The sequence below is a fragment of the Heloderma suspectum genome, chromosome 3, assembly GCF_057233095.1.
Source record: "Heloderma suspectum isolate Gila_16-S chromosome 3, 16-S_ref, whole genome shotgun sequence".
NCBI lineage: Eukaryota > Metazoa > Chordata > Lepidosauria > Squamata > Helodermatidae > Heloderma > Heloderma suspectum.
The window spans coordinates 120,567,191-120,593,760 of record NC_139460.1 but is presented as its reverse complement, the minus strand read 5'-3'; the positions used below and the strand labels follow the sequence as shown (position 1 = coordinate 120,593,760).

At 42.2% G+C, this 26,570-nt stretch overlaps 1 protein-coding gene across 3 annotated transcripts in view; it reads right to left on the bottom strand.

Annotated features, from left to right (window-relative positions):
* The window catches only part of PPP2R3B (protein phosphatase 2 regulatory subunit B''beta), a 47,299-nt gene extending 26,777 nt beyond the window's left edge, over positions 1–20,522 (bottom strand). For 2 of the 3 annotated variants that reach the window (XM_084844316.1, XM_084844318.1), the window contains exons 1-2: positions 20,405–20,522; positions 16,796–17,225 (exon numbers count right to left, since the gene is read on the bottom strand). In XM_084844316.1, the coding sequence (XP_084700442.1) occupies positions 16,796–17,140 (345 nt within the window). In that variant the 5' untranslated portion in view covers positions 17,141–17,225; positions 20,405–20,522. Of the gene's footprint in view, positions 1–326; positions 592–16,795; positions 17,226–20,404 lie in introns of those variants that run through there. The other variant, XM_084844319.1, reaches the window with a different exon arrangement.
* Between the last annotated feature and the right edge of the window lie 6,048 nt (positions 20,523–26,570).

Sequence of the window (26,570 nt, the reverse complement as noted above, 5' to 3'; positions counted from 1 at the left end):
ATAAGGAACACCCGTATTTGGACCAAGTTATATTGTTTTTCATCCCCTTTTTATATACATAGTGCCAACAAAATGCATAACCGAAGGCTAACAGAAACAATAAGGCTAAGAACAAAGTAGTTCTCCAAACAGGATTCTTATTCAGGCACATGTGTATTTATTTTATACTAACCTAATAAAATCGTTCTAGTTTTCAAAAAATTCAGAGTTCAAATAGCAGAGAAGTAAGGCACGTCTGGCTAGCTTCCACTCAAATTGCATGAACATTTCCCCCCTCAAAAAATTCCATACACACAGTGCGGCCAAATATATAATGGTAAACAAACCTGGACTTGCTGGAAAGCTTTGAGTCTCTTCTTGAATCTGGAAGGCAGAACAAAATCACAACCCCGAGCTAGCAATGCCAATTCCTTTCGTAGATCAGGGTCTTGCCGTAAAGAAATCTCCTTTATCCTCATGCTTTCAGATTTCATATAATGCTTGTGTGCGCACCAGCCCAAGCACTTGAGTTCCAGTAAACAGCAGAGTCCTATTATCACACAGTGCCACTTAAAGCAGCAGCTGCGTTTTACTTCTGTGTTATTCTGAGAGTCTGTTCAACTTAGCCTGCTCCATACATTAAAAGGGAACTTGGCTGCAACTGCAAACACAAATTGGAAAGTCACTTTGGGAGCCTGCCCCTTACTCCATGCATTCCAATGTCTTAATGGTATGGTATAATATGGAAAAGACACAAGCCTGTTATAAAAGTGGCACTTCAAACCACCATCAATAAAAGAAACTTCCAGTTTAGTAAAACCAACCAGGGAGGAACATGAAAATGCCAGACACAGTGGTTTTGTAGTTTCCTCTCTTCCTTTCCTTTTGTCACATGCCTCTCACTGTTCATGTCTCAAAGTAGCCTATTTAGGAATTAAAGCTTACAGGCTCTTCTGAACTTGCAAAGCCCTTTTAAGTGTTTGGTATGTCAGCAGAGATCTGTAAAATAAGCTGGTATAGAAAATAAGCTCTGTTAATAAAATAAGCTGCAGCTATATCAGTGCCAAAACAGAAAAAAAGAAGCTTAATTTCACTTTTTTTGGCAGGGTGAAGGTGGGGCAAAGCATATTGACAGGAAATAAAATAGTTATAATTGTCCTTGATAAAATAACCCCCTCTTCTCCCTGTGTCTCCTCCTTTCAGAACAAGACTATATAGTATATGACTTGGAATACAAGTCCCATGATGCTATATTGCTTTTCTTACACACTTGAATGAATAGGAACCTCATCTGCCTGATTAGCCTACATTTTAATATGTGATTTATGAACATTGTCTTGGTTTTGTTAATGTCTGGACCCCTCCATTCAGCACAGTTGGGTTACATAATCTAATACACTAAAAAAAACCCTAAACTACTACATAAACTGGACTGAAATGAATCAAAAGTTTCTGAATCCTCCCTAGATCAGACTATAATCTGATAGTCTGATTAGTACTATAAGTAGTATATTATTCTTAGTTTATTACTAATATTATTCCAGTCAAAAGGTATTATTTCACTTAACAAGGTTGGGTTTTTTTTTAAGTTAGTTTTCAGTGTTTTGTCAGTAATTCTTGAGGGAAATTTCATAGAAGAGATTTCTTTGTGTGACCTAACTGACAACAGAAATTCTCCAGAATGTTTTTAACATAAGGCTGTGGTTAAAACTGGCAGCCTGCAAGTTAATCTGGCAAGTATAAATCAGCTTGCCAGAGTTGCTTTATTGACCACTAGGTGAAAAATGTAAGCAGCATGTGTGTTTTCTTAATGGAACTTACAAGTATAAATTTTAAGCTGACAAAATGAATTTGTCCTTTATATTATAAAGCATATTGTAACTCTCTAGACCAAGTGTTCTAAACCAAAGGTCAGGAGGGGCAGATATACTTTCAGATTCCCCAAGATTTACAGCCCCATTTTATGCACATTTAGTTAGAAGCAAGTCTGAGTTCAATGGGACTTATTCTCAAGTAAGGGTGCACAGGATCATCATAGCCTAAGGCAAAATGATTTTGCTGACAGCACTCAACTCTCATCCCATGTTTGGGCACAGACTAATGAAAATAAAGTCTGCAGGACAAGGGGCTACAGTACACTTCACGTTCACAAAGGAGAAAACATAAGCAAAGGCCAATGAAAGCTGTAGGTGTCTGCACCACAATCACGGAGCACCACAAGTAGATAGCCACACTCCACCTCCTTCCCCAAATCCACACAGAAGCCAGACCGAATAAATGGTCCAACCTATTTTAACAGGCCAATATGACACTTAGAACCAGACTACTTACTGGGCTGCAAAATGGTTCATAATTATCTTAGAATGCAATCCTTTGGATTACACTCCCCTTAGAGGGAAGCTTCTGATTTTGGAGGCGTCTGAGTATTCAGTGCCCTGCTGGGCTGCTCCAGTAGTGTGGGAAAAGAGATGGAGGCGATTTTCACCTCTCTGACCTACTTTTATGAAATTTTCCTCTAAACAGGTCTCTGAGCCTGTCTAGAGATGATGTGCTGATTGATGGAGGCTGGGCCAGGGCTGGAAAGGCCATAGGATTTCTTGTATTCTGGCCTCTCCTCTCCCTTCCCCCACTAGAGCACCCCCTTTTCTCTCCCAGTGAGACCACATTCACAACCTTGGGAAGCAGCCAGCACTGTTCTTTCCACAGCAACTGCCAAGGGGGCAGTGGATCATAACTTAAAAGTCCTGCTCCTGAGGTCATAGCAGCGTCTATGGCCTTGGGAAGGGGACTCTGAACAATTCAATATTTGCTGGGAGCCTCTCCAGAAACCATAGGGTTGCATTCTCTGTCCTAAATGCTATTTAGGATGCTACTGCCAAGAATTCATAGCTGTTTTTAGGAGAGCTATAAGGGAAGTACCAGTGGAAAACGGAAGTAGTAGTACACCATCTAAAATTATTTCCAGCTTTTGTTAATATAAGAACTGTCTCTACTTCTGTCTTCCACCTACTAAGGAAACTGTGTGTTTAGCCAACAGATGGAGACATTTCCAAGTAACAGCTGGATTGTATATTTTCAGTAATCAACCATTGTTTGTTTGTTCTTCCTATAACCCTTGGGAAGGTGTGCAACAATCCCTGTACCTGGTGGTGCCGTCTAATTTGAATGTCTGCAGCCCTGTTTCAGCTTAAGACTGCAATCAAACAGACTCCCTGGCTTAAACATCAGCCACTTCTTCTTCTCCCCCTGCTTTTGTTTTGTTAATTATCTTGCCTGGTGAAATGTTCTGAACTCAAAAGCTTGCACAGTATTTTTTAAAGTTTACAATGACAAACACACACATACATCAAATTTAAATCTAATTGTTGACTGGAGATAATACATTTAACCCACCACCCTTACTTTACAGGCAAAAATGTAGGCGGAATCCTCAGGCTGCTTGGAGGCTTTCATTATGGTTCTTCATAGTAACAAAAGTGGCATGACAGAACATGACTACCACATATGAATATATAAATCTTGATTACAATTTATCTACCATTTTGCGTAGGTTGTGTTTGTTATTTTTGCCAGATGCACTGGCCTAATATACCATCGGTGGAACAATTTGAACAAATTCTCCTTTGAGTCATCCACAGTTTATTCCATACATTTTGCTCCACTGTTATCCCAATACCATCTTCCCATTTTTTCAGTCCGTCTGACCAGAAGGGTTTCATTTTCATGGAAATCTCTCATTTTAGAAAACCATTTTTGTTTTCACTTTGCATATTGCTCTTTATCTACACAAGCAAAATTTGGATGCAACAACGATGGAAACACGAGGATATTTCCGGGATTAATTTATTTTCCCATTTCTTTGAAATGTTTATTGTGGTGTATAAAAAATGTCTGCCCATTTCAAATTGCCTGCTTTCCCCGCTCTGAATATATTTTGTTCAATTAGTAATTAATCTTTTCCCCTTTGCTTCCATAGAGCTTCTCTGATGTTATTTCTAATTAAGATACCACTGTTCTTAATAAGTGTCCTTTGAATTGGTCTAAGGTATTATGGTGATAGGGATTTTGGAAAAGGTCTGTGATATATCCTAAGCAAGCTTCAAATATTTTATATGTAGAACCTCATTTGCCTTTCAGGAAGAACTTTAAATCCAGAAAGCTCTATTAAAGCCAAATGGGAGGTTGTTTACATTCCTGGAATGCTTGCTTCCAAATGGAGGCCTTGTATTAGAGGGCAAACTTGAATGCAGGGAGCAGGGCTAGTCAAAGGTTTTTTTGCTACAGCCCCCACCTCCCCATATGCTGAAAGCAGTTATGCTATTCAGTAAATAGCATAAGTGATCAAGAGTTCACTGAGATACTATTTTCTCATATTCATTTTTAGTAACTGGCACTTCTTTACTTCCTCCCCTTTACAACTGTTTCTATGTCCTGGGCAGCTGATGGAGATCACAAGGACTGCTATAATGTCCCCTGGAATGCAGGAGATATCACCCAACCAAAGAGATGTGTCTGTCAGGCTGCAACTCAGCCAGAAGTGCAGACAGTAGCTCTCTCTCCAAGAGCATAGCTGGGGAAGACACCTTTGAAATTTTGGCGCTCAGGCAGTTGCCTAATTGGGATGGCCCCGCCAGGGAGAATAGTTTATTTCTCCAAGAGGGAAGCAAATTGGCAAGCATATAAACAAACATAGCTGAGATGTTTATGACTTACAGAGTAAAACACATAGCAGAGCAGATATGATTCCAATCCCCATACTGGTTTTGTAAAAAGTAGGATTTCACATAAATGGAAAGAGCAACTTGAAGAAAGCAAGAATTTAATGCATAATAAAAGCTTTAAGGCTTTAAGTTTTGACACAGTGTTATAGGAGGTACAGCCTGTCCCGTTATAATCTGTTGAATATGTGCTTCTGAAGTAAAAGAACTGCAGAACCCTGTGAAAAATCTAAGCACAAAAACAGAGTGTGTCCTCTCCACAGGCCCACTGCAGAAAACAGAGCGCCATCATTTTTCTCCTATAAGGGTTTAATATTTTAATTCACAGAGATGAGCCTGCATTCAAATAACCACAGTCTGGTTGGTCATGTCTCCCTACAGTGATGGGAGCAGGAGAAAGAGTGCATGTGATCTTGATGCCCACTTCCATTCTCTTCTCAAGGAAAATCCTGGTGGAATAAATACATCTGACCGGGACCAGAAAGGAAGCTGAATCAGATGCTTCATTTCCCACACCCGTTTACTTTGAGTGACCAATTTCAGGCATCAGTATTACTCAAATATATAGCTTGGATTGAAGCTTTTTGAAAATATACTGTGCTGAGATTTGCTTCCAAAAGCAAACATATTATGCCTGCTCAAGAACTTCACTCAGTTTCTGAGGCCCTTCTTGCGTTTTTTTTCTGCTGACAGAAGTCTAGCTGGCTGGGACAAAAAAATGGGCCTTTTCAGTTGTGGCACCCAGATTATCAAATGACCTCTCCAGAGATGCATGTCTGGCCCCCCCGCATTGCCTGCTTTTAAGTATGCCCTTGTTAGTTCTGCTGCCTTTACTGTTGTTGTATTGTATTTTAAATTGTTGTAAGCTGCCTTGAGTTGGTTCTTGTTTGAAAAGGCACCAAAATTAATATAAGCAAAAATATATATTTAAGGAAAAATAAGGATTTATATGCCACTCTTCAGCAATACTTCCAGGGCAGTTTACAAAAATAAGGTTAAAAAGGATAAGACGACAGCATATTAACAAAACAGCTTAGGCAAATAGCCTTAGAATGCTAGGGAAAATAAAAACGTCTTCATTGACATAGTCACAAAATATTGTAAACGCTTTTATTTACTCAAATATTAATTTTAGGAATCTTTGTTGTTCAGTCGTTAAGTCGTGTCCGACTCTTCGTGACCCCATGGACCATAGCACGCCAGGCCTTCCTGTCCTCCGCTCTCTCACTGTTTCTCTGGACCAATACATATTTATACTGACCCCCCAACCCCCACGTTTAAGGGGATTGGGAAAAATGCAAAATAAGAAGAGTTCAATGAACATGAATTCAAAAACATTAATATGAAGAAATCATTTAAGAAAACTACCTCTAGGTAACCTCCATCTTATAAGGATATTGTAGAGCTGGAAAAGTACAGTTTCCCAAAACAATCCCCTTAACTTTGGGGGCTGGAGCAACTACCCTATGAGGAAAGGTTACAACATCTGGGATTGGTCAGCTTAAAAAAAAGGCGAGTTAAGGGGAGACATGATAGAAAGTGTACAAAATTATGCATGGTATGGAGAAAGTGGATAGGGAGACATTTTTCTCCGTCTTTCATAATGTTAGAACCCAGGGTCATCTCATGGAACTGATTGGTGGGAGATTCAGGACAGATAAAAGGAAGTATTTCTTCACACAGTACAGCTGTTCACACAACATGCTAACCCACACTCAGTGGTTGAGTGTGGGTTGTTTGTTGAACCGTGCGTTCTGTTGTCTGAATTCAGCCAGTGTGGCTTGTTAACCATGCGGTGTGGCTTATTTTCCTCTAACAAGCCACCTTGGGAACCCATGGTTTGTTGGGTTGTTCAGGGTATTTAACAAGCCACATTGCATGGTTAACAAGCCACCCTGGCTACCTTCAGACAACATGATAACCCACCCTGTGGAAAATGTGCTGTGTTCAGACAACACACTAACCCAACATGGTTCAACAAACAATGCATGGTTCAAAACAACCCACACTCAGCCATTGAGTGTGGGTTAGCGTGTTGTGTGAACAGCCCCTGTGCATAATTAAACTATGAAATTTGCCACCACAAGATGTTGTGATCACCACCAACTTGGATGGTTTTAAAAGGGGATTAGGCAAATTCATGGAGGATAAGGCTATCAGTGACTACTAGTCCTCCAGTATCAGGTGAGGTATGCCTGTGGGTTTCCCATGGGCAGCTGGTTGAATACTGTGTGAACCGAATGCTGGACTTGATGGACCCATGGGGTGATTCAGCATGGCTTTTCTTATGTTCTTAATTGTCAGATTATTGTCTTGCTTTTTAACTAAACCTTTCAAAATAGTATTTGCACAGTGAACTACCTCAAAGATTCCAAAAAAATGTATATTGTGAGAAGCTACATGGGCATCACCTTAAGATAAGCGAATTTTATTCAGGGTGCAATCCAACATTGTGTGAGCAGAAGTCCACTCACGTGGCAATACTTTCTCCTGTCTCCTGTGCCCTCCCCAAATCTGCTCCAGAGGGTTCCCCAACACTATGGAGCAGCTTTTGTAGGCACACGGGTGGTGCAGATGGAATTGCCTCCTTCCACATTCCACTGACGAAAACCATCAGTGGAATGTGTTCATTGCATTACACTCTAATGCCACAATCCTATACACATTTACTTGGGAGAAAATTCCATTGAATTCAATGGGACTCCTGAGCAGACTTGTACAGGACTGCTATGTAAAACACTTACTCAGTTTTGGTCTTCAAATTCTCAAGTCAATAATCTCACTTTAATTATAACTTCAGAACAGTTTCCTGTGTGTTCTATTCTACCTTTTCCACAAAGTTCCTACAATTTCGGGAATGAAAGCCTGGAATGCAAAGTCAGCTTCTTAAAAAGCACACATATACTTCAAAATCTGCTTTTATAAACTGAGTGTACAAGCATTGCAGAAGACTGGTCGAGCAGATTGCCTATCATAGAATATACAGATACTATTAGAACTGGGCGAACTCCCTATCCAGAACCAGATCTGCACACAAAAATATTTTAACTGCCCCTTCCCCACCAAGCAGCTGTACAAAATGCCCATCACATTTGGAAAAAAGGAATTGCCTAGTTTTACTTGTAAGGAAATTAAATTTGTTTTCAAAAGTCATCACACACACACACAAATGGGCTAGGCAGGCCTGAGCATATGTGCTCCATAACTGGGGAGACCTTATTGCTAGATGGTACCAAGTTTATAACAGAGTTTGATAATCAACTTGAGTGGTAACACAGACTTTTTGCTCTTGGACCACTGTCTAGAGAAGAGATGACATAAGATAACCTTAGATCTAAATCAGAAGAGGCTATCACCTTTTTGTCTAGCAGGGCTCCTCTGCCTTGAACAGCAGCATAACAGTAAAAAATTCATAAAACACAGCTTTTCCTTGCCTCCATTCAAGATGAGGAGGACACTCTGAAGATCAAAGGAATTAAATGATAATATTTTGGTGGGTTAAGTGTATTTTATGGAACATTACACTACAAGCCTTCCAAATTCATAATGACTTAGATCCTAAGAACCACAGGCAGAGTTCTGCTCATACAATGGGGCTTTCCTGCCCTCTTCTTCCTGCTGCAGCTCCTTGCCCCACCCTCTCCAGAATAGCTGCAGTTGGGAGATGGGTGGGAAATCAGCAGAACTATAGCTATATGCATTGCTTATTCAAGGAACTCTTTGTATCCACCAATATCTAGAAAATATAATTATCTGATTTGTAGCAGGGTTAGTAAAAACAAACCAATCATGTTTCATCCTTTGTGCAAGCGCAAATCGGGATCTCCATCCTATACAACAGTATATCTAATTGCAGTACCATTATTAAAACGAACAAAACTACATGCTATCTCAGAAAACATTAATGTTTTGATTGAAACTTGCAGGGGAGGATTGGTGTGAAGGTTTGTAAACTCTTGTGGTCAGTTCTCCCCCAGAAGTGCATCTACAACTTAGATGTATTTCCAGCACTTCAAGTTTCATGACACAGTGGCAAAAATAGATATATTTAAGATTACTGGGGGCATCTGTAGAAAAGAATTAGCAGGTGTGAGAAAGCTGACACAATTCCCATCCCAGAGTTCTCTCTGCAAATACCCTCACCTCCACACTTGCTAAGAGGGATGCACAGGGTTAGGAACCCTAAGCCTCTCCTCATAATACCTAGTTCCACCCATGGTGTCAGTTTCTGACATGCACCAGCATACATGTGGTGCCAGACAATTCCAGACACATACCACGGGAAGTAGCCCTTTGCCTCCTTCTTGTACAGTGGGCTGAAGATAGATCTCCAGATGTTTGGGACTTTAACTCCCAGCATTCCTGACCACTGGCCATGCTGGCAGGGGCTCATGGGAGAAGAAGTTCAAAACAGCTGGAGATCTTCTTTCTGCTCACCTCTGACTTAGGGTAACACTTTCCTCTCTCAACATCACCAGCCATACATTGAAAATGTGGGGAAGCCTTAATCACTTGTTGAAGATCCCATACTTTTCCACAGTTGAGAATATGCTGCAGAAAAATGTTACACCATTTGACAACATACAACCAACCACATGATAGAAAATCCTATCATAAGATAAACTGGTTGTCTGTATTCATTCCTTGAATGCTGTATCTAGGATGCCAAGTGCACAGGATCTGGACACATTAGATTTTACTTCCCTTCAGAGCACAAATCAGAGGAAAATAAGATCAGCAATTGAAGTGCTTTCAGTAACACTTTCAACAAACTCAAATTGCTTCTAGCAGCATTACAAGTGCAGAGTGCCAGCAGATTTTCAATGTTAGGGTTTATGTGCATAACCCTACAAAGCAAACACACACCAATTTTGTGGTGTGTGTTTTCTTGGCATGATCCTTCCACAAGCCTTTCAGCCATGACTGCAATACTGTAAATAGTCAGCAGACTCCACTTGCAAATAATATTTTTTGGAAAAAAATGGGGGGGAACCCTGAAAAATTGAGGGGGAAACAACTCCCCCTCCAAATTTTCCAAAAATCCTTAGGGGAAAAAAGGGTTTAAAACATCCTGTGTCCCCTCCCCCCACCATTTTTCTGGGTTTTCCCCCCCAGGCCTTCACATCTCTACTCCCCAAAGATCAACTTGCCCATGCTCACAAACCCCTCCCTCCCGCCCTCCCTCCCTCTCTCAAAATAATCTGCACTATTTGCAGTTTCACAGCAGCCTGCACTTGGCCTGCAGCAGCTAGCGCTTTGTCAAATCAAATGTCTACATGCCAGAACTAGACATGGCGCTATGCACTATGGACTTAGAGAATGGGAATGTTATTGCACTTTTTGGTAAACCTTAAGCATAAATTGTCAATACTGCTTCACATGTCCAGGGGCGATACATGGATTCCACTGAAATCACTACAGCATGCTTCTCTCAAGCATGTCTTATACCACAATCAATTATTTGTCCCTTGTTCTATCTTGCCTATGACCTACCCTTTTCTTTGTCCTAATTGTAGCGAAAACTATGTTGCAACTATAGCTTTATCTTCTAACATCAAAGACATTTTTAGCAGAACATGAACATAGTATTTATGTACATGCTTTCGGATTACTAGTATCAGTACCAGTTTATGGCAAGTTACAGATTTTTTTCCCCAGCATAAACGTTCACCACAGAGGCTAGCAGGAGGTTAAAAAAAAAAAATAGCACAAGTTAGTGGAAACCTGGACATTCTCCAATCATGTGTTTTAGGACTGTTACTATCACTCAAAGTTACCACCACCACATATGTGTGGGAGTTACAACAGTATGTGAGTTGTGTGTATAAGCTTAAATACATGCTTGCATATGTTGCAAGCTAGCAGGAAGTTTCTAGAGTCAGCTGAACATTCCAACTGTTAATATGTTGTGACAGTTTATATATGACAATTAAGTCATGTTAGCTTGGGGCTTATCTTTTGTCTCTCTGTTAAAAGATTGTTGTGTTCATTAGTAAAGTTTTCTTGTGTGTACTTCAGCTGCATATTCAAGTTACTTGCCAACACTATGTAGCATATGAACTGAAAGTGAAAACAGAAGGTCCTTGGCACCGGTTGACTCTAGGTCACCCTCATTCCGAGTGGCTCACTATACATCTAAGAGAACAATCCTATGCCCGCCAGACAGCATCGGGGGTGGGGGGAGCACAGGATAGTTTGGTTTCTTGGCTCCCCTCCCCACCAGTGTGGAAAGAACCACACTGGCTACCTCTCCGCGTGCACAGATGGGAGTGCGGAAACAGGGAAAGGGGGCATTCCCATGGGTGGGATGGGATGAGACCTGGGCGTTACCTTACGCCATTTCCTATGGCTGCCCCATCCTCCTTCCTCCCTCTTCGAGGTGCTGGTGCTGCTAGATGGGCAAAATGCAGGGCGGCTGGAGTGCAGAGCCGCTGCTCTCCTCCTGCCCTGCATTGGATACTCGTAAGCCTCCGAGTTTGGAGGCTTATGAGTACCTACGGCAGATCTAATAGGATTGCATCCTAAGCAAACTATTTTTCAGAAGTGCTGCAAGACATTTTAAAGTGTGTTCTAGTGGCTGGGGATAGCTCTGCTGTACATTTACAAATTATTATTCTTCATCCGGAGTCTAATAGGATATGGTGGGTTAGAAGTTTAAATGAAAAAGCTTTGACTCCCTGGAAAGCTGAGTGGCAATTTGAAACTGGTTGTCAACTGTTTACACACGACTGATCAGTTTACTAGTCAAACTTCAAAACTATGAAAACAAGCTAATTCATATTATATTCCAAAGACTTCTTCAGGAGAGCATATCTCATTGTATCATTCTTAAGAATGTGCTTACTCCAGTTAGGAACAATAACCATAGTAATAAAGTAAGATTCTCAATAGTTTTAAAAACATTCTATTCAAAGCCCTTGGTGAACTGAAAAAGCCCTAAGAAGCAAAGCACTTCTGTTAAAATAGAAGTCAGTGAAGCTATGTCTGAGGTTCTGTATCATCAATGACGTCTGGTATACTATTCACTAGGGAGAGAGAGGACATTAACAGCTGACGCAGGAGTACCATGCAAGAAAACTTGTGCTGACAACTACAAAAAAATTTTTTAGACTATAATTAGTTCATATTTGAAGGAACTAAGGAACTGGTATCAGCTTCATGATATTCTGAATATCACCACAGCTGTAAGGTTCCCTGCTCTACTAGACCTTAAAATAACTGATGTTCTCTTCAATGGTCTTATTTAGTTGAACTGAAGTTCAACTAAATAAGACCATTGAAGAGGACTATGCCTAAGAGACGGCAAGTACAGCATCACTGTATTCAGCAATGAAATACATTTCTGTCAGCGGCCCATGTGAGAGCCTGAAAATTTTTTCTACATAGTAACTACTAGTATAAGAAGTGGAAGCTTTGAAATATCCTACCTCACACACACAGTTTTGCTTGTTTGCTAATATTACACTGTCACCCCATGACCTAACCATTAAATGCTTGCATGGATTGAGCATTTAGTCATGTTGTAAAAATGGGCGACATCAATCACCCCAACATTGACTGGATAAATGCATGTCCCAGTCATGACAAAGAGGTTAAATTTCTTGATGTCCTAAATGACTTTGCCCTAGAATAGTTAGTCATGGCACTGACCAGAGAGGGAGGTACTCCGGATTTAATCGTAGGTGCTGTCACCCAGGACCTAGTACAAGATGTTATTGAACCAATTGGAAAGTGTGACCATAGTGCTATCAGATTTAATATGTATTTAAGTGGAAAATTGCCCAGGAAGTTCAATATAGTCACATTTGACTTCAAAAGAGGAAACGTCTCTAAAACGCGGGAACTGGTAAAAAGGAAGTTGAAAGGGGAATCAAGTGGGTTAAATCCCATCAAAATGCTTGGAGGTTATTCAAAATCACAATAATAGGAGCTCAGCTAAAATGTATACAGGTTAGAAAAGATAGCACCAAGCCTAAGGGCACAAACTATCTAGATAGGTGGCCACCTCTGAACTTGGACACGACCACCCAGCCAAAGCAGGGCAGGAGAAGCATGGAGGGGATCGTTCCCTCCGCACATCTCCTGCCCTTTTTTTCCTGCTAGACAGCTGATTGCAGCTGTCTATCTGCAGGAGCATGGAGCGGGGAAGGAGGCTGCTGTACGACACATTGGATGTGTTGTACAGGCAGCTACGATCTCCCTGTCCTGAAATGCCCCCAGCCATGCCCCCTTCTGGCCCCTCGGTGCTCCTCTTGTGAGCATGGATGGGGCTGTTCCCTGCTGCCTCCAAGGCAGTGCGGAAGTGGGGGGAGGTTGGTTTTCCGGAAACCAACCTTGGAGCGCAGGCTTTGAGGTCAGTTCCCGGAAAACAGCTGTCTAGCCACTGTCTAGCGTCCATAGGATTGTTCCCTAAGAGGTTAATGAGCAGTCTCAAGGAAGCTGTTAGAGCAAAGCAGGCTTCCTTCAGAAAATGGAAGTCTTGCCCAAATGAGGAAAACAAAAGGGAGCACATGCTTGCACAAAGGCAATGCAAGCAGACAATAAGAGATGCAAAAAAGCATTTTGAAGAGCATATTGCTAACACCTTCAAGGCCAACGATAACGAATTCTTTAAATATATCAGAAGCAGGTAACCAGCTAGGGAGGCAGTTGGACTGCTGTATAATAATGGAGTTAAAGGAGGACTAAAGGAGGACAAGGAGATTGCAGAGAAGCTGAATAAATTCTTCTCATTGGTCTTCACCACAGACGATATAGGACAGATATTTGTGCCTGAACTGATGTTTTCAGGAAGAGAGTCTGAGGAACTGAGTCAAACAGTGGTGACAAAACATGAAGTTCTCAACCTTACTGACAATTTGAAAGCAGATAAATTGCTGGACCCAGATGGTTGTCAAGGGCTCCTTGGAGGTCTCTCTCTGTCTAAACCAGTAGCCAAGTCCAGACACAGACAAAGGAATTCCTTTCAAAGCTTTATTCTTCTTTTACAACTTAACAACTATACCGATTGCAACTAGATCTGAGCAGCACAGTACCTATGCCCTAAGTTGGAACAGTTGGTCCCCGTTTGAAAGGGAATTACTGGCAGACCCCTGAACTTAAGGACTAAGGAGAGTCCCTCCCCTTTTCCCTTGGATCCTCTGGGCGCAGCCGTTGTTTGAGCGCCAACCGGGCACTTCACCTCCTTTCCGCGCCCTCCATCTGGCGCCGCTCTCTGCGTCTGCGTCGCGCATCCACCAAGTCTGCTATCTGTGCTTGGTCACTCCCTGGACCGCTAACTAAACTAGGAATGCTGGTGGGAGGAATCTCCGTCAGCTGTTGGTCCTGGGAAAGAGGAGCGCGCTCCTCTCCCAGGAGCGACTGCTCTTCCTCAGAATCAGAACTACTCTGGGATTCTATGGGCTCAGTGTCCACCCTGACAATGGTATCCATTCTAGAATTCTCAAAGAACTCAAAAATGAAATTGCTGATCTTCTAGCCAAAGTATGCAACATGTTCCTAAGTTCAGCCTCTGGCCAATGTAACACCAGTTTTTAAAAAGGTATCCAGGGGAGATTGGGAAATTACAGGTTGGTTAGCTTAACATCTGTTCCGGGTAAATTGGTTGAAAGCATTATTAAAGATAAAATTAGTAAGCACATAGAAGGTCAAGCCCTGCTGAAAAAGAATCAACACTGCTTCCACAAAACAGAAGTCCTGTCTCACTAACCTTTTAGAGTTCTTTGAGAGTGTCAATAAACATGGAGACAGGGGCGATCCGGTAGACATTGTTTACTTGGACTTCCATAAGGTTTTTGACAAAGTCCCTCACCAAAGACTCCTGAGATAACTTAGCAGTCATAGATCAGTAACCAGTTAAAGAACAGAAAGCAGAGAGTAGGAATCAAGGTAAATTCTCCCAATAAAGGAAATAAATAGTGGGGTCCCACAGGGATCCGTATTAGGATTAATGTTTTTCAATTTATTCATAAATGATCTGGAGTTAGGAGTGAACAGTGAAGTGGCCGAGTTTGCCAATGACACCAAATTATTTAGGGTGGTCAAAACAAAAAGGGATTGTGAGGAGCTCCAAAAGGGTCTCTCCAAACTGGGAGAATGGGCATCCAAATGGCAAATGTGATTCAATGTAAGCAAGTGTAAAGTGATGCACATTGGGGCAAAAAATCCCACCTTCAAGTATAACCTGATGGGATCTGAGCTAGCGGTGACCAACGAAGAAAGAGATCTGGGGGTTGTGGTGGACAACTTGATGAAAATGTCAACCTAGTGTGTGATAACTGTAAAAAGGTCCAACTCCATGTTAGGCATAATTCGGAAGGGAATTGAGAATAAGACTGCCAATATCATACTGCCTTTATACAAATTTATGGTGTGACCACACTTAGAATACTATGCACAGTTCTGGTCACTGCACCTAAAAATATATATTGTAGAGCTGGAAAAAGGGGAGACAAGGGCAACTAAAATGATCAATGGGCTGGAGCAACTCCCTTATGAGGGATGGTTACAATAGCTGGGATTGTTTAGTTTGGAAAAAAGGGTAAGGGGAGACAAGATAGAGGTGTGCAAAATTATGTATGGCGTGTAGAATGTGGATAGGGAGACATTTCTCTCTCTCCCATAACACTAGAACCCAGGATCATGCCTTGAAGCTGATTGGGCGGGTGGGGGTGGGGGGAGAGATCCAGGACAGATAAAAATAAGTACTTCTTCACATGAGCATAGTTAAACAATGGAATTTGCTACCACAAGACTTAATGATGGCCACCAATTTGGATGGCTTCAAAAGGGGGTTAGACAAATTCCTGGAGGAGAGGGCTATCAATGGCTACTAGTCCGGATGGCTATATGCTACCTCTGGTATCAGAGGTAGTATGCCCATGTACACCAGTTACTGGGGAACATGGCCAGGAGGGTGCTGATGCACTCGTGTCCTGCTTGTGGGTTCCCTTTCAACAGCTGGTAGGCCACTATGTGAACAGAATGCTGGACTAGATGGACCTTAGTCTGATCCAGCATGGCTCTTATGTTCTTATGTTCATTCCTATGGTTTGTTTGCCAAAGAAAACAGTTGAATATTGTGTAATCCACTTAAGACTGCATTTACTGTACAAAACACACATTATAGGTGTGCTGGAATAGCAGGATTAGCACAGATGGCACACAACCAATTATGGAAGTCCCAAACTCTTGTACTAACTGGTATTTCTTCTGTGAGGTACTTTTCCGATTGCCTTCCAGTTTAGCGCTGTCAAGGGCTCCTTGGAGGTCTCTCTCTGTCTAAACCAGTAGCCAAGTCCAGACACAGACAAAGGAATTCCTTTCAAAGCTTTATTCTTCTTTTACAACTTAACAACTATACCGATTGCAACTAGATCTGAGCATCACAGTACCTATGCCCTAAGTTGGAACAGTTGGTCCCCGTTTGAAAGGGAATTACTGGCAGACCCCTGAACTTAAGGACTAAGGAGAGTCCCTCCCCTTTTCCCTTGGAGCCTCTGGGAGCAGCTGTTGTTTGCGCGCCAACCTGGCACTTCGCCTCCTTTCCGCGCCCTCCATCTGGCGCCGCTCTCTGCGTCTGCGTCGCGCATCCACCAAGTCTGCTATCTGTGCTTGGTCACTCCCTGGACTGCTAACTAAACTAGGAATGCTGGTGGGAGGAATCTCCGTCAGCTGTTGGTCCTGGGAAAGAGGAGTGCGCTCCTCTCCCAGGAGCGACTGCTCTTCCTCAGAATCAGAACTACTCTGGGATTCTATGGGCTCAGTGTCCACCGTGACAAGCATTACCATCAAGGGGAAAGCAGCTGTTTAGAATTTCCCATAGAAATATGTGCGTTAATCATATCTAGATTTGTTTTAAATAAAGGTTAATTATTTGACGCAAAGGAGATTCTTGCAGGCTTTGACACCTAAAGGCCACTTTATAATTTATTTTAGGTGCTATGGATATCAAGGGCTAGAGGCCACGTTACATTCATAGCAAATGAAACTAACCTTGTTAGCGTTGATACAGTTGTGTAGCAAACAAATAGCTCCATACTACTAAGCAAAAATTCATATCTTACTAAAGTTCAAGATAGCTGATCAAAGCTACTTACACTTCTGGTGCTTGAAGATCTGCGTATTCCTCGAATATTAGAAAAGCTCCTTGGACTTGTTGGTGTCCCAAGAGGAAGAGTAGTAGAAAGATGGGGAGGGCTAGTAGGTGTCAAAGGAGACATCAGATTGCCTAACATGCTTTGTCTGGAGAGACAGTTTTTCTGAGTAACAATATGTTCATTGCTCCCAGCATCACCACTACCGATTTCAATCTTCTCCTCATTGGTTATATTTCTTAAATATTCCTTGAGCATCACCTGAGTTGCAGTTTCACTTAACCAGCACAAAAAGAGCTCATCCACTTTCATTTTTAGTACAGGCTGCAAAACTTTCACAGCTGGCATTTTTCCTCTTCTTGTTTTACCTTTTTTGCTTCAACAGAATGGCTGCAGTCCTCAATTCAGATTCAATGGTTTTCCACTTTTTTTCCTGAAACACAACATTTCTATTTAATAGGGGAGCATATCAAGATGGAACACTGGAATTGGTCTAAGAGCATAAAATATGCAAGACAAAGGACTGAATCACTGTAAGAGTTTTTTTCAGCATTACAATCAAGTTTTAGACTGTGAAGGGAAAAGATGTCTGCCTGCTGAGGGACAAGTTAAAAAAAGATGTTATAAGATATTTAGGCATATTTATTGAGGAATACGATGCAATGAATATGAACTTGAGCACACTCTGGGAGAGAGTGGAGGACAGGAAGGCCTGGCGTGCTATGGTCCATGGGGTCATGAAGAGTCGGACACGACGTAACAACAAAATTGAGGAATACATACTTTTGCAGGGATTTGAACTGGTGTCTACACAGATTAGTTTTTTCTGTCCTTCATAACTTCTCATTCTATTACCTTAATTTTTATTATGATGAAATGGGTAGAGTTATGAAAATCAACCCGGGGCACAGGAAGCAGAGCTAGCTATCAAGGCAAATACTGCATATGGCATAGTATATAGTAACTAAGAGTATAAGCCAAGAAACTGCTGACACATGAACTCATTAGGTAGTCTTAGGCATAACACTATTCTCTTAGGGCACAATCCTATGCAAGTTTAGGGAAAAAAAGTTCTAGAATTGTAGAACTTTTTTCTGTCTAAACATATAAGATTTCACACTTAACCTCCAATCAGTAATAATACTACCAGCCTACCTTGCAGTGCTGTTGTAAGGATTGAGGGATGTGCTTTGAATAGTGGAAGAATGCTATGTAACTTTTCCCACATCCAGATGCTTAGCCTTCCCCAATCTGATGCCCTTGAGATGTATTACTGACCATCAGCCATGCTGGCTGGGACTGATGGGAGTAGAAGTCCAAGACATCTGGAGAGTACCAGGCTGGGAAGACTGATCTAGGGATACCACATCTGCAGCTAGGTACCAAGAAAAAAATGGCAGCAGAGCCAGAGTAACTGAATCCAGTTATATCCACCATTTTCTCTAATAAGGCCTTCTTATACTTTGATTTATTTACTACATTTCTATACTGTCCAATAGCCAAAGCCCTTCCCTTACTATACTTCCCCAGTACAATTGCACTATGAGAACAGCAAAGTTTAGTATGTTGAGACGTCCGTTAGGCTGAAATCCTAGACCCACTTACCTGGAAGTAAGGATCACTGAACTTGGTGGGATGTACTTCTAAGTAAATATGTACAGGATTGGACTGTTAATGACTAAACCATTCCCACTATGCCTCAGGGGATGAAAAGGTGGATACAATCTAACATGCATCCAGATAGAGGGCTCCTAGTGCTACCAATCAAAATACATTGGGCAGCTATTCTGTCTTTTCTCCATAATTGGTTTTTTGTAGAAAGAAAAGGGCGGAAGAAGCAGTGGGAAAATATGAGGAGGTTACAAGTGGAACATGTTGTCAGGACCACCTGTAAAATGCCATGAATGAAACAGGATGACTGCATAATAAAAAGCTGTGTGGAAGCACTGCTAGTAGGACAGCAGAGGGAATCAGTCTTTTTTCTTTTTTTTTTTAAGCAGAGTTAAGGGATAATCCTATCATAGTAGGTTTTATTTTTCAGAATGCTTTGTGGTAGATTTCTTGATTCCGTACCATAAACAGAGTGTAAACTCCAACTTTTTGCTGCATATAGGGTAAAACACAGCTCCCCCTTTTGTCCTATAGCATATTCAGGCCCAAGGGGACAGCTTAATGAAAAGGAGATGCAATTCAGGAAGCTGAAAATTCTCAAAAATCTCACAGATCATGAGGCAAGCATGTTCACAACTCACATATTTCACAAGCTCTCAGCATGGCCACAGTTCAATGAAACATCACATGGGTGTGCTTTATATTTTGGTAAGTGATCATAGGCAATTGAAGAATCAGCATTAAGAGGACAGAGTTTTTGAAGTTATTGGAAATGAACACACTATTAGTCATATTCTTGATGGGATTTGCAAGTGTATTCACTGGTTTGTAAAACAGTTAGGCAAAGCTTGTGAAGGCATTATTCCTATACTTGCTTTCTTTAGGGAACACCAACTAAAAGTCCACTCCTTAATCTCAGGATGGGATTAAGGCTGTGGGAATGGGTTGTGTTATTGGATGGTAAGAAAAGAGCATTCTTTATTATTTCATTTTTTCCAGGTCTGGGGGGAAAAAGGTGCTGGAACTGAGCAACAGCTCAAATTAAGCTCTTGCCTCAACCTCCTCTATATAGGGTACTTCAATAACCAAACTTTGCCAACATATACACTCTAAAACAGACCTACAAAGAATATTATTTTAACTTCAAAACTTCTTTTAAAAGGCACAGCATTCTCCCCAGCCAGCATTGTACTTTGAAAAAGCACAAGCAGTGTCAATACTGGGTGAAGTCATATTATTGTTTTCCCAGTGGAAGATAAAGGATGAAACTTGAGTTGCAACGTTGCCCCGAGATGTACCCTGGAAATTGTGTACAATTGGTACACAAACATGCCCTAACTCATGTCTTCCTCAGAATGTTAGATTTGCTCATCTGTTGAAACACTCCAGACCCATAACTTACCCGGACTTGTTCACACAACTACAAAACATAAAAGTCTCCATAATAAGGAACCTGTATTGTACTCTAGACTGTGTCATTGACTACAAACAACTACCACCTCATGTTGTGGGGTTAACTACCCCAGGCTTTCCAGAGATTACACTTAGGTTACCACCATGTCGGGGGAGGGAGGGAGAGGGGGAGGGGACAGCAGGAATTCAACCTTTTCCCTCAGTGCATGCCAAAAACTTCACTTGTTGAATCTGTCTGGCTCAAGGCCCAGTAACCCTAGTAGGGAAAGGGTGGCAAGTCTAACTAACCACCAAGCCTTGGCTAACACAAATTCTAATACGCAGTAACAGTCGTACCAGCATCAAGAGGCTGTGTGTGTGTGTGTGTAAGCCAATGACATGTTCGGAGTTTGGCTGCCCATGCTGGGTTCTTTTTGAAGTCCACACTTAAAATACAGACTCAGCCCTATAAAACACCCCCCCCCCGCACTGTGCACCCTTGGAGGCACCAGCCCCACTGAGCACAACGCAATTGGTGTCATCTCTACCTGCTGCCTCTCCGAGTCGAGAGCAGGTGAGGGAGTGTGGACGGGAGGTGTGTGCACTTACCTTTCAAAGTTACCACCTGACAGGGAGGAAACTACCGGCGCGGCCCCTCCCCCGCTGATGGCTTTCCGTTGCTTTTGTTTTGATATGCAATTGTATTATTTTTAAGCATTTCTTCATTGCGCGCATGCGTGCTTCGTGCGCGCATGCGTACTAGGGCGAGCGAAACCAGGAAGCCGGGGGCCTGGTGTTGCTGCGTACGTGCGGGCTCGTGTGTGTGGCTTGATGAATGCGCGCGCGCCACCGAGGCGGCGAAATTGAAATGACTGGTGCGGCGCTCCCGGTAGTGGAGCGGCCTGATTGGCTCGCTCGCGGTAGAGCTCGGCTGGGAGCGCTGGAACGAAAGCGCCGCAAGTCGCCCACTTGTCCTGCTGCACCTGCCCGTCGTTTTACTTTGGAGTAGATTCAGGGGCCCCGATCCGCATCGGGACTGTAGCATAGAGGGGTAGGGTGTGTGGGTTTTTTTAAAGATCCGGATCAGACACTGTTTGCCAACTCTACAGTAAAGATGAAAAGAAAGATGTTGTTTTTATTTTTTTATTTCTATGCTGCCCGCCAGCTCTGGGCGAAGTTCTCTGGGTGGTACACAAAAATTGCAAGCCTCAAATACAAGATAATAAAAACATCATATAAAATCTATAACATACCAGATTTATAAAGAATTTAAAACAGCTAACAGCAGTTACAGCCAGATATCGGACCTGATAAACACAACTGACGCAAGTGTGCCATCATATGCCATCACGTTTCTTGGGAGGACAGTCTTAATTTGGCACCAGAACAATGACAATGTTGGTGCCAGGCAGACCTCAGTGGGGACAGCATTCCATAATTAGATACACATTTAAAATAACGTCCATTTCGGCCTAGAGAGTGTGTGTTGCTCAGTATAGAGAGAGTGACGGTGTTAGTTGACTGAGCTGGTGTATGTATGTATATTTATGGAACAGTTTGCTCATTGTCTTGAGTACTGTTTTGTGCAGGGGTTTTGAATGATCTCCTATGGATTCCCTGACTACTGTCTTTCAGATAGATTATAGACTGCCTGCTTGTTTTCTCCCTGTAAAATGGCTGAATGTTTTCTAGAATGCTTTCTGATTGCTTAACTAATATGCTTCATGGATGTGAGTAGACATGTGGGGTGCTACCAGATGGAGGGCTAGTAGTGCTAGCCATCAGAAGGCATATGTCCACCTTTCTCTAATGGGTTTTCTGGGTGCTTCCAGGTGAGGCTTTTAATATGCAATTGCCGTGTGTGTGTGTGTGTGTGTGCGTGTGTGTGTGTTTAAATGACAACATCATCCACTTGTGTCATCCTCCCATGTTTTTCTACCATCTTTTTTTAATACCATGGAAAATCTGTTAAGAAAGAAAAGATAGAGGAGCTGCACGGTGCCTTCTGATTATTAGTGCTGGGATCCCTCTGTCTGGAAGCACCCTCTGCATTAAGGAAAAAGGCAGAAGAAGTGGAAAAACGTGAGAGAGTCATGAGTGGGAGACTGTGACATCTGGATCCACCCACCCACCCATACACTTCTATGAATGAGGCAGGATGATCGCATCATAAAATGCTTATCTAGAAGAACCCCTGGAGAGCTGATCTCACCTGCTTGAGCTATGCACTTTTGCTTGCTTAGATCTTGTGACAGAGGTGCTTCCAGATGGAGGGGCCCTAGCGCTAACAATCCAAAGGCATTGTGTAGCTATTCTGTCTTTTTTTCCTTAACGGATCTTCTGCAGTAAGAAAAAGGCCAGAATAAGCAGTGGGCAAACACAGCAGGGTTATGAGTGGAAGATGATCTGGTCTGGACCCTCAGGCATTTAGGTGAGCTTTGCAGATCTTCCTCTTCAAAGCTCCCTTTAACTGAGATCGTAATTAGCATGAATATTACAGAACAGCTTCTTGAAATAATATGTTTGCTTGCTAATATGCCAATTATATCTTGGTATCTTCGCTTGCTCTTGTTTATTTGTTGCTTAGTGAAGGCGTAGCCTTAAAAAGTGACTAAAATATACTTCAGTAATAATAATAATATGTGGGGCTGTCATTGGAGGCACTCCAGAAACCTCAACTGGTGTAGAATGCAGCCGCTGGGATGCTTGTGCAGCCAGGCATGATCTGATCATGTTGCTCCTATTCTGCACCAGTTACGTTGGCTGCCTTTTCATTTCTGGGCTCAGTTAAAATGCTAGCTTTGATCCAGTTTGGGCCCCGGTTATTGGAAGGTTTATCTTTACCCATATGAAACTGTCGGACCTTGGAGATCCTGCTCTCTGGCCCTCCACTAAGAGATATCAAGCTGGTGGGTGCCAGGGCCTTTTCAATGATGTTCCCACAGTTGTGAAATCCCTCCCTTGGGAGGTCCATATAGCCTCATCATTTATTTATTTGAAGTGGACTTTAAACATGTTTTTATTCTGCTGTTTTGTATTGAAGGCTTGATATTTTACTGGCTTGATATTTTAGCTCCTGCTGCTTTTAAATTATTTTCAATTTTAATGTCTTGTTTTTAATTGTCTGGATCTATTGTTTCTTAACAACTGTTGTAAGTTGCCTTGTGAGGGTTCTCCCTAAAAGGCAGCATATACATTCATTAAATAATAGACAAAACCTTGCCTACCCACACTACTCCACCCACTTAAATCTGGTATTGTTTAAGAGCCAAAGCAGATGTGATCTGGGAGATCTGTAACTAGCTGTCCTGGTGTGTGTGTGTGTCTGTTGTGTGTTTTGAAACTTTAAAGCAGTGCAGTGGATTCCAATTTTGATTGGAACAGTAGCTTGAGATGTCTAACCGGTTTCCCCTGCACTGTTTTCCTGAATAAAATTTCCCACAAAAGTGAGTATTAGCCACACAGTGGGAAAAAAATCAGGTACTTATATCATGCTGGTTATTTTCCCCCCAACATTGCAAATAGTAACTTCAGCAGTGATGGGAATTTAGATTTGGGGAAAAGCCAGAGCAAAAGGATTAAAGCAACCTTCCCCAACCTGGTGTCTTCCAAATGTGTGGGATTACAACTCCAATCATCCCCAGCTAGCATGGCCATTAGATTAAAGCAGGGGTGGGCAATTTGTGGCCCTCCAGAACTTTTGGCCTACAGCTCCCATCAGCCTTAGCCAGCATAGCCAATGGTGAGGAATGATGAGAGTTGTAGGCAAAAACATCCGGAGAACCACAAGTTGCCCACACTTGGATTAAAGACTGCCCTCCCTAGTTTTGTTGCTCCAGTCAAAATTGGACCCTCCCCCTCCAACTGCTTTGAAAAGAAAAGCTGCTTTAAAAAGAAGAAAAGAAATCTTAATCAGGAGACCTAATCACTGATCTCCAGAAGCAGGTGTGGTTCTGGTTTTGAAAAGTTGTTACCATCACCAGTACTAAGCATGTGCAGTTAGTCTGAGTATGCAATCTTGAATTAGGCCCTCATTTTATAAATCCTTGGACAAGCTCTACAAATTCCTTATATAGCTTCCTATGGTGAAAATGAGCTTAATGCCTCTCTGCAACTTCCTGGGGATTAGCAGAGGAGATAGCTTGCTGGGTTGTTGTGCACTGAACACTGATAAAGTGCTAAAACTGTTGTATGAGTTGGTGAGTCATAGATATATTGCAAGATAGGGGTCTGAACACAATTTTGTGATATAGGCTGTATGGAAATTGGGCTCTGGTAGCCAACTGCTGTGTGTGAAGAATACTGCCATGTTCCAAGGAACTGCACATACCAGTTGCTCTCAATTTGTATCCCATAAGAGTGTTCTGATGGTTGAAGAAAAAGCTTACTATCCTAGTCATATGTTGCTGGCTCTCAGTCATGTATCCAGCTGCTAAATTCCATTAATGTGGAGTTAAAAATACATTAAATATTTTCCAGTTGCGTTGCCATGTAAACAGCTGCTACGGTTACCATAGGGATGTTAAGGGATAGTAAATTGAGTGGAACGTGGTACATGTGATGGAAAACGAGAGGAGAGGTGGGATCAGATTATAAAAACACAAGTTATATGATGTACAACAGAATCCATCTACAAAGTGCCCATGGTGCAACAGAATTTTGAAAAGCCTTTCCCATTGATTTGAATCTTCTTGTGTGCGTCAGTTTTCACATTGTGAAAAGTTACAGCTCTCGTGCTTACCATTCAGTCAACAGGACCATGTGTAAATCATGATGTCTGTATTTGCACAGTGGTGATAATTTAAGTAAGTAGGCTAGCAAAATACAGTTGTAGGACAGCGAGGTTGATATCTCACCTCAGACATATATCAGACATATGCTAACTTGTGTGGCCTTAAAACCTGTGTGGTTTTAAAAACTGAATTCTGGGGAACGCTGGAGTTCCTTGGAAGCTCCTCAGAGAGAAGCTCAGGACTAGTGAACAAGTTTCCCAGAAAGACATTGTTCCAAAAATGAAAATGAAAGTAGATTCCACAAGCCTTCCCACCCTTATTCTAGCTAGTTCTAGCTAGTCATGGGCGATTTGTGGCCATCCAGATATTTTGTCTGACAATTCCCATCATCCCTCGCCATTGGCTGTGCTAGCTAAGGCTGATGGGAGCTGTAGGCCAAAATATCTGAAGCGCCACAAGTTGCCCACCCCTGTTCTATGCCATTCTCTGAGCTCAGATCGGAACCCAGTGAAGTCCAACAAGTCTATCCAATGTCTCACATTGAGCTGAGTGTGTGCCCTAGAGTACACTGGGGTTCCAAGGAAGATATTGATGTGCAAAGGGTTCCCTGAAGGTAGAAATGTTGAAGCCCACTGCCTAAAGCAAACCACTATTGGCCTCAACTCCCTTCGTCCCATCTGTAGTATTAGGATAATAATTCTGCCCTACCTTATTGGGTTACTGGAAAGTGAAATTTTTATATACCGCTTTTTTTGGAAAACTTCACAAGGCAGTTTAATAAAAAATATTAAAATAACAAGCATCAATAAAAATATACAACAAAATATTAAAGATGAGCAACAGGAAAGACAATCTTTTTTGAAAGCCAGATCTTTTCATGTTGTGTTTTTAAGGCTGCAGTCTGAAACTCATTTACCAGGGAGTAAGCCCTACTGAACAAACTCAGACTTACTTCCAAGAAAACATGCACAGGGCTGTGCTGTAAATCAGGTTAGCTCCTCCTCACAGGGCAAGATGATTCTTCAGTAGCCCTGTGGCGGCAGTCAAGAGAGGAGTCACATGTTGTGTGTCATTGCTCAATTGACTAGTGGTATATATTCAATTTCAGCTGTTGTCAGTATTTAAACCTCACTTTTCTGTAAAGGAGGCCACTGAATAGATGTAGGGGAAGATTGTCTGCTGCACCTTCACCCAAATACAAAATCAAAGTTCATACATTGTACTCCTGAAATGACCATCCAAAATAGCCGAAGGCATATGGTTAAACCTTAACAGCCTCCTAATAGGAAGCCTTATTAAATAGCTGGTTGTTTCACTCATACATCTCAGCAACATGAAATCGCCCTCTCTGGTAGTGGCACCCATGTTGCTGGGAATATCTGATACGTGGGATGGGAGTCCTAATCACTGAACTACAAATCTGAAGGCAAAATATGGGTAGGTTGCTAAAAGGTCAAGGAGAATAGCATTTCTTGCAGCACAACCCTATGCATGTTTACTTGGCCATAAGTCCCTGTGTACAGTGCAACTTACTCTCAGGTGAACGTGCATGGGATTGCAGCCTAAGGGCACAATCCTATGGCCTCTAGTCAGTGGCTAGATGGCCATAGGATAGGTTGGTTCCCCAAGAACCAACCTCCACCCCCTCCCAACGGCTCCACGCTCTGAAGAGGAGCACGGAGCGGCAAAAACGGGGCATTCCTGGGGACGTGTCAGGACGGGGAAGTCAGAAATGGTGGTATGACACATCCTACGTGTCATGTGGCTGCTGCTTCCTGAGCTCCGAGGTCCCATGGCTAGATAGCCGAAATTGGCTGCCTAGCTGTAAATGCAGGGCGGCTGAAGCAAAGAGGGGACGATCCCCTGCACGCTTCTCCTGCCCTGCATTGGATAGGCGGTCACCTCCGAGTTGAGAGGTGGCTGCCTATCCTGATAGGATTGCGCCCGAAGCATCTTAAATAAGCACCTTGCCCATATAGTCTTTATTGTAATGGAAACACTAATATGCTTCATGCATGTGAGTAGACATGTGGGATGCTACC